At 53.3% G+C, this 12,797-nt stretch overlaps 5 protein-coding genes across 5 annotated transcripts; 1 reads left to right on the forward strand and 4 right to left on the reverse strand.

Annotated features, from left to right (window-relative positions):
- Positions 1 to 47: 47 nt before the first annotated feature.
- Positions 48 to 721, reverse strand: N657DRAFT_690075 (uncharacterized protein; the record flags this gene model as incomplete). Its single annotated transcript, XM_062797027.1, has 2 exons — positions 48 to 634; positions 708 to 721. The coding sequence occupies 2 exons, from the start codon at positions 719 to 721 to the stop codon at positions 484 to 486; spliced, it is 165 nt and encodes a 54-aa protein (XP_062648338.1). The 3' UTR covers positions 48 to 483.
- A 96-nt stretch (positions 722 to 817) lies between these two features.
- N657DRAFT_644806 (uncharacterized protein) lies at positions 818 to 1,495 on the reverse strand. Its single transcript, XM_062792829.1, has 2 exons — positions 1,336 to 1,495; positions 818 to 1,274 (listed from the first exon to the last, which is right to left on the reverse strand). The coding sequence occupies exon 2, from the start codon at positions 1,181 to 1,183 to the stop codon at positions 914 to 916; it is 270 nt and encodes an 89-aa protein (XP_062648339.1). The 5' UTR covers positions 1,184 to 1,274; positions 1,336 to 1,495; the 3' UTR covers positions 818 to 913.
- A 1,319-nt stretch (positions 1,496 to 2,814) lies between these two features.
- Positions 2,815 to 3,354, reverse strand: N657DRAFT_644808 (uncharacterized protein). The gene has a single exon (XM_062792830.1). The coding sequence runs from the start codon at positions 3,098 to 3,100 to the stop codon at positions 2,945 to 2,947; it is 156 nt and encodes a 51-aa protein (XP_062648340.1). The 5' UTR covers positions 3,101 to 3,354; the 3' UTR covers positions 2,815 to 2,944.
- Positions 3,355 to 3,416: 62 nt separating this feature from the next.
- Positions 3,417 to 4,174, forward strand: N657DRAFT_644809 (uncharacterized protein). Its single transcript, XM_062792831.1, has 2 exons — positions 3,417 to 3,634; positions 3,703 to 4,174. Exon 2 carries the CDS (start codon positions 3,728 to 3,730, stop codon positions 4,055 to 4,057), a length of 330 nt encoding a protein of 109 aa, XP_062648341.1. The 5' UTR covers positions 3,417 to 3,634; positions 3,703 to 3,727; the 3' UTR covers positions 4,058 to 4,174.
- A 261-nt stretch (positions 4,175 to 4,435) lies between these two features.
- On the reverse strand, positions 4,436 to 10,385 carry N657DRAFT_680526 (glycosyltransferase family 48 protein; the record flags this gene model as incomplete). Its single annotated transcript, XM_062796298.1, has 3 exons — positions 4,436 to 4,781; positions 4,854 to 10,148; positions 10,207 to 10,385. 3 exons carry the CDS (start codon positions 10,383 to 10,385, stop codon positions 4,436 to 4,438), a joined length of 5,820 nt encoding a protein of 1,939 aa, XP_062648342.1.
- Positions 10,386 to 12,797: the final 2,412 nt, after the last annotated feature.

Consider the following 12,797-nt stretch of genomic DNA (forward strand, 5'->3'; position numbering starts at 1 on the left):
TCCGTATACAGATCCGTCTAATGGCCAAGCTCGCCACTAGTTTTTGACTGAAGATGAGGGTAGGCATTTTGGTAGCGTAGTTGTAAAAGCTTCGCCTTCAATCTGCACGTTCTCAGTTCGATTCTCATCTGCCGCCATTTCTTCACATTAGGTTGGGGTTCTCTCCTCGCCTAATCCCGAAGTAAATTCCCCACCAACATCAGGGGATTCTCGTAGTCGGCGTACGTCAGTACCTCCCTACCACCAGGGTAAGGGGGCTACCTGGTGAGCTTTTGCTAGTCCTATCCTTTTCGTCATCCATTTTTCTTCTCTCCTTATATTTAAATGCTAGCAGCATAAACCATGACTGGGGCTGCTGTCGCGACAAACAGTTGTCTCGCTGTCTCTGGCGGAAGCATATCCAGGAGACAGTGGAAGGAGAGGCAAGGCGTGCAAAGGATCGAGGAATGGCTCATCAATGATTCCGGCAACCGGATACTCGTATCAAGCGGATGCGATGAGGGACGATGGGGGCCTTTGAGCTCTCCTTTGCTCGTCGAGCTTCTCGAGCGACGACAGCGCGTTACCGCAGAAGCACTCGCCGGCCGTGGAGTACTCGGTGCCCGCAACAGCGAAGCCCTTGCTGGCACAGTACCTGACGCAGGCGGTATTGTTGAAGCGTCTCGTCGTTGAGGACGTGGCTCTTGATGTACGTACAGGCAACATACTTAAGGCCTTCCATCTCGGCGTCGTGAATTGGCTATTGCCCTGCTGCGCGGATTGGGTGGGAATGGCGGCGTTCTCCGCGTACATAGCCTTGGTCTGCCAGCCAGATGATTGTGTTGAAATGGAATGTCTTGGTTGCCAAGGTACACGCTAGATACACCAAAAGTGCTCCCTCAAAGCTCATTCTTATTCCGGTCACGGTTACCAATCACCAGGTGCAGGAAACCTCGTCCCAATTAGAGAACGCACAAGTAGCGCCCGGGCCGCAACCGAACGGAGTGTCCGATGTCATTCTTATACAGCGCTTGGCCTGACCGTCGAAGTAGAAATGGCCCCTTTTGTTTCCCCAATCCATGCAGATTGTGTTCATGCTTGGGACGTCTGGGGGATCCCGACAACCTTCGTTGGCATCAATTCGATAGCTGCCAAAGGCCGTATACCAGTATCCTTCGGAATCGCAACTGGTAGGATGACACATGGTCGTTACCCGCATCTAATCCGCCGCAGCGAGAGTGACAAGCTGGGCGACGATAAGGTAGGTAGCAGCAGTAGGGAGGCGCATCTTGGGGCTGCGTCAAGTAGAGTGGTTAGGACAATTCCCACTAGGTGGTGAGTTAAATCGGTACGTACTGTCTGAACCACAAGTTAGGTGAGATTAATGGTGTTTTGTGTGGTGCTGCTTGCAAGGCAATGCTGGTGATTCTGCTGGTAGCGCTGCTGAGTAATTGAAATCAAGTGACGGACTTGATAGAAGGCCTTAACGTTTTATGATCTTGAGCTTACCCCCGGGCTACAATCGTCTTCAAGTACACCGGATCAAAGGCTGCAGTTCTGGCTGCAGGAAATTTTCCTCCTCCACAGACATCAACATGGATTGATTCCGGCTAGAGTGCCACTTGACGACGAAGACGTTGCACCCAACTAGGCTCGTATTGATACCCTAGTCTCGGGTTTCTTGAGGTTTCAATACTCATCTTACAGGTCGCCTATACAGAGCTGAGAATGATCCAAAGGATCAGGGTTGATTTGAAATACAGGCCTACGAGCTGTTACAACGAGACAGCTCCTTAGGTACCTAAACGCTTCTCGGATATAGTTATTGTCAGGGGCATTACACACTAGCCACTACAATGCTATAATCGCGATGATCAACAATTCAAAATAAAATACATTTGATATCTCGTCCGGTATGCCCATGCAGAGTAACCTCTGCGGCCCGTTGGTTGTCAATCCGCCGTCACGATGTGGCATTTGTGGGCAGAAAGCCAACAACTGAGTCATTGAGGTGGCTCCATGCATTAGCCCTATCACTCGTGGCAAACCAAAGACACTCAAAGAAACCTCCTATTCCGAGCGCTCCATCCGCGCAGAAATCACAGAGCTGCCACTGCAGGTTTCGCTAAATCCCGTGGATCAGTGTAACCACTTGAGCTAATCGAGGACCGACAGAATGCAGTCTCTACTAGCGTGGGATACGTCAACCATCTGTTACTTGAAGGCCTGCAGAAGGGCCGGGAAGCAATCAGGAGGGGGGAATCAGAGAAGGCCCTCTTCTCCCACATTGATGCAGCGCTCGAAGTTAATACTGTACGATACTTGGGGTTGGCAACTTGGGGATTCGCAACCGAAGAACTAATGGCGGACCGAGCGGCGCCACGCCCTTGTTGAGTGATTTTGAACTATGGATGAGCATGAAGGAGAGAGTCGGCAATGGCCCAATATGCTTGAAGGCCCAATATGCTTGAAGGCCCAATATGCTTGAAGGCCCAAAAGCGTTAACCGACGTTGATTTTAATGTCACTCAAGCCTGCAACGCGGCATAAAGCCAACTGATGTTGATCTCTCGAAGGCGCCAAGCTCCCGGGTTGGCAAAATCTCACCAACCGGAAAGCATTCCGCAGCGGGAAGACCCTTCAGCCACCCTTGGCAAAGCCACTCGATATTGCGGGTGAACGCTTGCATGCTCAACTGCACGACAAAGTTTCTCATCACCAACAACTAGCTCCCAGAGAACGCCTCGCATTTTACGGTATACTGGACGCGGGACTATGCAACAGGCAGCCCTTTTTGTTGGAAATTTTTCAAGATGTACCATCCAACGATAGCAAAGGGCCGACGGTCCGTTGGCGTTTTCTGGCGGGTCGGGGTCCGTTGAGCGTGAGATAGCGGCGTTGGTTGAGGGGCTGCGAAGGAGGGGTGTGTCAGTTCAAACTTCAGATTGCGTTTGAGTCTGCAGAAGCTAAGGTAGCCCAGTGAAAGGGATCAGCACATACGTGGACTCGGCCCGGGCTTCCGCAATTTCCGTCACTATGGCCAATGCACCGTCGTTGACGATTGTCGCCGCCGTCGCGCTCACCCAATGCTCGTTGCCGAGTAACTCGTTTACCCTGCTCATACTGGCACCCTATCATAGTAGCCCCCAGACCTCAGTCTGCCTGAGTGATGCTCGATCATGCTAATGTTGAGCTGGATTCAAGTGTCGCTTAGAAGGGGGGAGACTACCTAAGTAAGAAGGACGGCCTATCATTGACCGTAGATCTGCATGATGCATCAACTTAGCTCCCTAAGCTCCGTTATTGATTAAACTATCTGCTGTTGGTTCTCGATGTATGTGGTGTTGGCAGTGCATGGGCGTGCATGATATAGATGCATCAACTTCACCCCCAAGGTCCTGGTTCATGATGTTTGATTGACTATCTGCTGTTGGTTCTCATTACATGTTCGTAAGTGTTCGTAGGTAAAAGACAGAAAAGTAACGCAATACTCAAGCATGAAAGGCGAGACATCTCTCGCAACTTTGAGTTCAGCCTGGCAGGAGCACGAGATCACTTACAGTGCCTCTCAGGCTTGCCCAGCAACATCGAGTTAAGCAAAGACTCCCTTCCATATCAAACACAGCACGGTCCCATCGTTAAGTGAGGTCGAAGCAGTACGTGACTCACTGACTTCATTACCAATTTCAAGCCCCAGTCCATCTGATTCATGTTGCTATTCTAGGAAGGTCCTCATATTCCCCGTCAAGATGCGCCTCCGCACCCTCGCAGTCCTCAGTTGTCTTGCGTCTTTCGCTACGGCCGACTATATGATCGCGAGGACCGAATGTTTTGCGCGGTGCGATAGCAGAGCCTCCACATGGTACACTGCGTACGGGTCATACTGGATTGATGCGAACGAGGGTTGCCGGGATCCGCCCGACGTTCCGGCCATGAACCAAATCTGTATGGATTGGGGTAATCAGCGAGGACACTTTTACTTTGACGGCCAGTCCAGGCGTTGCATCCGGAAGACCTCGGAGTGGGCAGAAGGTACTCGAGCGGTATCGCGGTGGGACGAGGTTGCTTGCACCTGGTGATCGTCACCAGCCGATGATGGAGACAGGAGCATGCGGATTCCATGCACTTTAGTAGCACACGAAAGAGAGCGAAATACACAAGACACCAACCGAATACAATATTGAACGACCTGAAACTGAGTTCATCAAGACTTGCCCTAAATCAATTTCCCAAAAGTGAGGAGAAAAAGAAAGAAAAGGAGACCGCGTGTGACGCATGTGTAGGTAGTGTATCCGCCTTCCAGGAGATTCGAGCGGTCCCGACATGCCAGGCATATTAAACAGTGTACAAAACCAGAGCAACCCCCTTTCTATTCATCCGCGTTTTCCCACGAAAAGCCCCATTCCCCTACTCCCTCCTCCGGAGAAAGGAAGAAGCACCATACCCCCCCTTTTGATTTAATTCCTCCTAGACGTCGTCGTGGCCTTCGCCGTCGTCTTCAGCGTCGCCGTCGCAGTCCTCGTCCACGCCATGATACCTGAGTAATCCGTGGCCCCGGTGCCGGTGACTAGCGTGCCCCGAGTATCGTCGTGGTCCAGGCTCGGCTGGAGCAGGTGTTGCTGCTTCAAAATAGAGGGCAAGCTCATCTTTTCCAAGTCGATAAACCTGCTACCGACGGACGGCCCGACGATGAGCGCAAGGAAGACGACAAGCAGGACAAAATAGAGGATGGCGTAGCGAATCACCCGTCTCCTCCGCAACTTTGTCTGCTTCATTGAGTAAATTGGCGGACGGATTTGTCGACTAGAGTATGGCTTGTTAGTCATGCGCTCCGGACTAGTATTTGCAATGGGAAGGTCGGGGTATGAGACATACCTTGGACGCAGCCAGAAGAGCATCACTGAGTGCAGCTTATCAACCTGAGGAATCAGGATGACCGGGCACAGGAGGAACAAGATGAAGTGGCCGAGAACGAAATCGGCGGCAAACATGGTAAGCTCGGTGATCTTGCACAGAAACTCGCGCGCAGGTTGGGAGACCGAGTGCCAACCCATCGAGTACCACTTGCCCGTCCAAAAAGCGATGTTGGATTGGTCCGTTTTGAACTCCCTTGTAAGCGCGAGGGAGACGATCAACTTGAAGACGAAGCGCTGGATGGCCACAACCGCGATCATGCCCAGGAGCGTCGGCGCAAAACGGAATCCCTGCAGGAAGAAGAGGACCTCGAAGAAGACGAGGAGCAGAATAACTGCAATGGCATGGGCAATCGCCGCAAGGACGGAGCCAAACTTCTTGCAGCACATGCTCAGGAGAGGACCCATGAAGCAAGCCATAGCGAAAAAGACCAACAGGACGCCAGCATTAATAACTATGGGTGCCAGGGCGACGATGCCGATGCGTATGAGCGCCGCAGTCTCCGCGATGGTTTTTCCTTCGTTCTTTGTAGCCTCCTTGACACCCGTTTGAGCGTTGATGAAGAGATAGGGTATCAGCGTCACCGCCACAAGGCAGAGAGGCGAGAAGATCTCGGCCCAGAAGATGTTGGTAATGGCGGCCCGGGGAACGTCGCCCGACATCTTGGCCGACGGGTCACCCAGCGCTTTCCGCTTGTATCCAGTGATCCTCGTACGGGAGAGGCGGCAAAACGCGATCCATGACGACGCATGTGAGCGCGAGTTACCACGAGACAGCCAACGGAGATAGTCGCGATAGTCGATAAAGAAGTCGTTCCAGGCGAATTGGTGAGGATTGTAGAGGAACGGCGAGACAACCAGAGCCACCAGCGAAACCCAAAAGTAGACGAGAGCCGCCTGCCAGACTGTCACGGTGGCAAAGAGCAGCATCATAAGTACGCGGGCGCCAAAGTAGATGGACGGTCCCGCAAACCGCGAGTAGAGTACCCCGAACGGAATGCGGGCCGTGGCGAAGCCACGTCCAGTGCCGATGTACCTGGCCCCTCCGAAAGTGATGTCCTGCTGCACCGAGTTGGCGTAGATCTGGCAGACGAAGACCTCGAAGAATGGTGAGAAGGAGCAGAACTGCTTGGCGAAACGGGTCAGGGCGCGCAGCGGGCCGCGCTCCGACGCTTCCTGGACGACCAGAGGAACGAAGGAGAGGAAGAACACGAAGAAGATGGACAGGATACTGCGATAGACCCAATCCATGAGGGCATCTGTGTTGGAGCAGCGCGTTGGGAACAGTTCATCTGTGATAGGAACCCGCCGGTCGTAGTCGCAAGGAATCGTCTCATGCCGGAGAACGCCAATCTGGAGCAGGCAAATCATAAAGAGCTGCACCGACAGCATGATGAACATGTTGTTGACGTGGAAACCCGGATGAGCATAGTAGAACGAAAGGAAGCGGTCGAGCGGCAGCTGTGTTCCCAAGTAATAGTACTCTCTGGAGAGCATCTGCTCGCCCATGCCCGTGCCGATTTTAGTCGTGAAGTTGAGAATGGAGCCAAAGCCCAGATCACGACCTTTACCGCACTGGTAGTATTCGCAGTGCTTGATGCGACCGCCGCGCAGGAGAGCGTTCATACCGGCGTAGATATCCTCGTTGAGATGGAGACCTTTTTGCGCCTTGGACACACCGCCACGGGTCGTCATGAAGATACCGTTGAGGAAATCGGGGTGACCATAGTGGAGCTTGCCACCAATCTGGGCAAGAGTTCTCGCAAACAGAGTGCCAAACGTCTGTTCCTTGCCAGCGGCCACATCACCGAGGATGCCAATATTCTCCGAGAAGATGTACTCGCGAGCGCCCAGAATGGCGACGGGAGAATTGGTCACGTTCTTGACTCCGGGCGTGTACGGCGATACATTGTCGGTCTTCATCTCCTCAAACTCGGCGAGGACGCTTCGAATTTTGAGACACTCCTCGAGATAGTTGTCCTGGTTGGCATCAATGAGTTGGATGTACTCGCCGCGGTAGAAGATGAGGGCGTGGTTTTGGTTGTCTGATTTGCCGTCACCGAGGATCGGGTTGCCAGAGAGCTGAATTCGGAACTTAGGCCGGCGCATCCCGTTCTCCATGATCTCGGAATGGCCGTCGATGAGGGCAGAGTAGAGGCGGGGCTCTTCGCCTTCCACCAGCGGCGGCTCCTCGTCCAGGTAAGCGATCTGAAGATCCGGGTAGGCGCGGAGCAAGAACTCGGCATTCTCCATCTCCTCCTTCTTGAACTTGGCGAAGCGCTGCATCGACACGATGAGCTTGAACTTGCGGCGGGCCATGCGCTCCAGTTCACGTTCGAGCTTGTCCGAATTCCCGCCGAACATCTGGACGACCTCCGGGTTTTCGACGCGGTAGAGAAGCTTGATGGCCCGACTGTAGTTCATGAAGCCAGAGACGGTGCGGTACAGGGTCTGGAAGCGGAGCGACGCCCAAATCCGGGTCCTGAGAGTGTACTCGGGGGCCGACGACTTGAAACCAATGCAGTAGAAGGGCAGGTCGTCAATCTTGCTCTTGGCCGTATCCTTCTCGTTTTTGTCGTCCTCACCGTTGAGCTGCGATGTCTCGTCGGCCAAGATCTTGGTGTCCTTCACAAAGCAATCCCACTCGTGAGGATGGAGCTGCTTGAGGTACTCGAGAAGAGTGACGCGCGAGTACGGCTCGTCCTCACGGATAATCTCTCTGAGCGAGAGGAGAATCTTCTCGCTGTAGTGAGGAATCATGACAGTGAAGGTGGGCATGTTGTCGACCGGAAGGGGCTCAGGAATGGGCGTCGAAAGGGACTGCGCAAAGAAGGAGATTCTCCGCTCGGCCTCGCTATGACTGGGGAAGAACTCGGTCTTGAAGGAGTTGTCGTCTTGGGAGACGAAGAATGTCGGGGCGCGAAGGGTGCGCTTGCCCTCTTGCTCAGACGGCACCTGGTGGTAAAGGAGTTTCTGAACATGTTCGATGGCCAACAGATGCTCACGGTACATGGAAATGACGATGGCATTCCAAATCTGCGAGATGAGCACCTTTGGCTTGTACTTGATCTCCATGTCGGTCGTTGCCAGAATCTTGGAGTACATGCGCTTCGGGAGCCGGGAAAAAACGTTTCTCCAAGGCGTCAAGATGGAAGATCCAAGGTAAAACGAGCGAGCTACCGAGACCGTCGTGTTGACCAGGACGTACCAAAGGTACGTGTCCAGGAAGAAGAAGATCAAATCCGTGAAGAGGAGCAGACCCAGAGTGATCTGCGGCTGATATCGGCAGAGATAATCTTTGAGGATCGTATCGCCAACGCATCGGGTGGGAGCCATGAGCATAAGGTAGCGAATTGGATCCCTGATCGAAAGAGTCAGGTAGCCATATGACGCTCCGAATTTGGCGATGAAGATGATGAACCACATGCCGTAGGACAAGGCGATGTCGTTGCCCTTGAGGCGCGGGTAGCTGGCGGTGAACGTCTGGCTGGCAACATATCTCCTGGATTTTTTGGCCAGGTAGCTTCCGAAAAGACCGCCGAGGGGCATTATGGAGAAGAAGATGTACGTCAATATGGCGATGACGAGATGGACAATGCTGATGATGAAGGCGACCTGGGTGTTCTGCCTCTCAAGATATGCGGACGTCGGCGGCATGAAGATGTAAACTCCTGGAGCAACATTGATGACGAAGATGAGAAGGAGAAATAGCAACCGCTTCGTCAAGTGCTGTGCTCCCGCCCATTTGCGAGGAACATAGGCCCACTCCGCGAGAGTCGCCAGGACCTGGATCAGAGCGGCGATGGCGCCGCCGAACGCGAGGAAGGAAAGAAAAGCGGCCTTCGGGGGGTCATTGTCAACCTCCTGCTCATAGTTTGGCGTAACGAGCGTCGGAGCGTTGCCAGCCGTATAGAACCAGAACATTGATACATGGATGATCCAGATGCGGTTGAAGTTGACGAGCATGTGAAACCATGAACGCGTCTCCTTGTATGTTTTGAAGAAGACCTTCTTCCATTCCACATCTTTGAGCTTGAGGTACCGCTCAGCAGGCGGCACGTCGACCAGCTTGGTTTTGTCGTGAAGAACGATGCGCTCAATGCCCTGGGGGTACCAAAAGAGTTGGTTACAGTCGTCGTAGCCAATGATCTTGTTGTGGTCCCTCTCGCGGCGAACATAGACTCCGTTGGAAATCTCGTATCCCTGGTCCCGGCAGTACTGGTAGAGCGGCGTGATGACGTTGTTGAGAAAGGTGAACTCCTCGACTGGTTCCACCTGATTCTGGCACGCCGGCGAGTTCAAGTAATCGTCGGCGCACTTGAAAATGAAACACAAACACTCTGGCATGAAGCGGACCTGATTGGCCTCTCCCCAGCATAGGAGGTAAAGCGCGAGCTGGCGAACGCGGTCATGTTGAGACATGCGGTTCATCCTCGTCTTCCAGCGGTACTCGGCAGCCTCGAGAGAGTCGTCACCTTCCAAGTCCTCAAGAGCCTCGGCCTCATTCTGTGGATCCGATTTCTTGTTCTTCTTACTCTTCTTTCGGCCTTTGCCTTTGATATTGGCAAAACCAACAGCATCGTCTAGATCCAGGTGGGCAGCGAAGTACCATTTCCGGTAATTCGCATTGTCGCCACCAATGTAATCAGCGTGGAGGGAGAGGAGCGCCTGATTCGGCGTCATACGCGAGGCGCGAGAGTCGAGGAGCGTCATGAAATGGTCGTACATGTTCCGCATGCTGTCGCGCTGAAAACCGAACTTGGCCGTTAAATCAAGGAAGATGTCTTCCACTTCCTCTTTCGAGATGGGAATCTGAGCGTCGGACGTCCAGGCGGGGTACGGCTCACGCGAACGCTGGCCGGCGGGAAGGACATTGGCGTAATCCATGCCATAGTTCGGGGTTGACGCGCCTGATGACCGGTTGCCGCCGTATGAAATTTGTGAGGAAGGCGGCCGATACCCCCTACCGCCCCCATGGCCGTCATTGTAGCTGTCGTAGCGTTCGTCGCCGCGCCCATAGTAGTCCATCTCGGCAGCCCGGGCCATATCGGAGCGCATGGTGAAGTCACTGAATGTCTCGGAGTCGTCCTCCGCTCCATTTCGATGGCCGTGACCGTTCCCGTAGCCGCCGCGGTCGTAGCCCTGGTCATAGTAGCCATCGTTGTTGTTGTAGTAGTCGTCGTGGTACTGATCTTGGTTGTCATAGTATCCGCCGTCCTGGTGGTAGGGGTTGTTGGGGTCCGCATTGTAATAACCACTGCGAGGTGTCAATGCAAGCACGGTGAATGCACAGAAAGGTAGGCTTCGCGACATACGACTCGTCATAGTACCCTTCGCCCTGTTGTTGTCCACCGCGGTTATGGTCGTAGTACTGTTGGTCGTCCTGATAATACGAGTCGGTATTGCCGCCAGGATGGCCGTAGCCGTCATCGTAGTCGTGATGGCCGTGGTCTTGGCCTTGGCCTTGACCCTGGCCGTGTTGGTATCCCGACATGCTCAGCCTAGCGTCTGTGGTGCGAGATAAGGGTTAGTTGTCGAATGACAAATACCAAGGCCAGCAGGACGCTGCAAACTCTCATCTCCTAACTTACCGATCAATCAGTCATGGAAAACGAGAGAAACCATCAGCGAGCGGAGTGTTTAAAACCGGTGCCGTTTCTGACTAGAGGCCGCAATTGTTGATGCACAACACTCGCGATGAGCGGTTGGGGGCGCGGTGGGGCGTAGGGTTGTGGTGTTGGCCGAGAGATGCGGTCGAAAGTCGAAAGCGCTGGCAGTGACGGCCCAATCGACCTTTGACAGAGGACCTGTGCAGCTCTAATCCGAACCTTAATAGAGACGACGGTCGCCCCCCAGAACTCTTCTTCGAACGCTGTCGTTTGTCGTTCCAAGAATGCTCGTCCTCCTTGCGTATTAAATGATGGACAATATCGGTTCTTTTCCCGCCAGGCTTGCCCCAGGTGTCGTGTCTCGTGTGTGTCGGCTGGCAAGGATTGGCTGGCGGCTCACGGCACGATGGTCGGTTTGCCGCTGGAACTGGTGCCGCTGCACAACCCCAGGAAATCCTTCAAATGATGACCCAAAACGAGAGGTGGGAAGATGAAAGATTGCGAGCGAGTGTCAAGAGTAACCAAGGGAAAGAATAAGAGTCCGGCCAAGGGGAGATTTCAGGTTGTGGAGGGAGCAGGAACAGGGAAACGTGAGGAAAAAGGAGGCATTCAGGATTGGGTATGTTTCACAGGGCCCAGCAGTGATTTGTTGGCCACGACAGGGGTGACTGCAGCCCAGCCAAAGCTTCTGGAAAGGGGAACGGCGGCCAACTGACCAGCAAGCACGGTGCTGCCACACTGTACGGGCAGGAATTGAAATCCCATACATACGGACAGGAATACCGTAGCAGACAATGGTGACAACACGACTCTTACAGATAAGGTAAGTGAACTTTCGTTTTCTTGTATCATCAATGATTTGAAAAGCGTACCTCAATTGAGAATACATCTCACCTGCAGTTATCAGAGCACTTCTCAGACTTACACAGTACATATTTTCATCAGGCTCCACCACTACTGTGTAGGGCTTCCCTCTTGCCAATGAACCCTCACTCGCCTTGAGGTCCACTTGAACCCCGGCAGGGCAGCTGTGGCTGCAGAGCCGTGTACACATGTGCCATGAACACAAAACACGGACATTCTCGATACTCCGTACTTCTGTTGAGCTCGCCCTGGTCGAGGCCCAAAGTGAGGTTCACAGTAGAGACAAAAGTCGGTGGGCCAATCGGACACAGCACGCGTGAGCTTGTCATAAGAAATCATGTAGGCATTGTTGCAGGTGGTCTGCCTTTGCCTGTCAAGACGAAATTTGCGTGCGTCAGATTCACTGCTCCGCCACTCCCGAGCCCCTTGCTCTCCTGAGCCAAGCGCGACTGAGGTTTCGGCCAGGTAGTACCCTTGACATGCTTGGCCACTTTTGCGGCTTGCCTTCTTACGGCTTGGTCCAGCGGCGCGATGACGACAGCGTCGAGGCCTCGAAACCAGGAACCAAGTAGTTACCTATAATTAACCTTGAAATCGGAGACATAGCGGGATCTCTACACTCAGTACAGAGGTATCATTATCGAAGTGGCTGGTTCGAACAGTAACTGCCTCTGAGATGGTAAGAAAAGGTCGGATGATATGGTTTCGCAGCCCCAGTCCTAAATTTTTCCGCGCCCAGTCTACACACGGTCTAACGGATAACTGCTGCAAGCGGACACGAGCAGGCTGCATCACCAGACACAATCACGGTGCCCTTCGAGAACACGAACTGCTTGGGTACTGAGCTGTATCACGCGCTGCAGCTATCCCACGCAGTCTCCCGCTCTGTGAAAATGCGTCGTGCGGTTGAGCGCCCACTGCGATGATAGCGATTTCTGGCGGCCTGGAAAGCTCTTCATACATGGTTCCTGTTGTCCCCGATCCATCCGAACACTGGCAGTGGACACAGTGCGCATACATAACGTACCTGAGCTCGCAGTCCACTTCGCTCACCTCCTTGGCACATTTGCCATCTTCCCCTGAATACTCACGTCGGTCAAGTAGCACCAGAGATTGGCCAGTCATCAATGGATCCATTTCCAGTTTTTATATGATGCAACCTGGAAACCTTGGATAGTGCTCCCGCAATGCAATGCCACCCGCTGCCAAATTCAATATCCAGCCGTTGGACAATCCTTTTCAGGCATAGTTCCAACCAGTTCATTGAGCAATGACGAAGTTTCTAAATCTGTTGTGCCCTGTTTGATGAACTTGAAGCAGATAGAGCAGGAAACGCCAAAACAAAAAAAAAGACTGATCGACAATCTAAGCTTGCCCACCATCTCGCTTGGCGGGTTGAATGCAAAGAGTTAACTGCAAGCATGTCTAGAGCC

The sequence above is a fragment of the Parathielavia appendiculata genome, assembly GCF_033297405.1.
Source record: "Parathielavia appendiculata strain CBS 731.68 unplaced genomic scaffold N657scaffold_5, whole genome shotgun sequence".
Lineage (NCBI taxonomy): Eukaryota > Fungi > Ascomycota > Sordariomycetes > Sordariales > Chaetomiaceae > Parathielavia > Parathielavia appendiculata.

Excerpts from the sequence above, each read along its gene's own strand:
- N657DRAFT_644806 (XM_062792829.1), bottom strand. The coding sequence starts at position 1,183 with ATGTGTCATCCTACCAGTTGCGATTCCGAAGGATACTGGTATACGGCC.
- N657DRAFT_644808 (XM_062792830.1), bottom strand. The coding sequence starts at position 3,100 with ATGAGCAGGGTAAACGAGTTACTCGGCAACGAGCATTGGGTGAGCGCG.
- N657DRAFT_644809 (XM_062792831.1), top strand. The coding sequence starts at position 3,728 with ATGCGCCTCCGCACCCTCGCAGTCCTCAGTTGTCTTGCGTCTTTCGCT.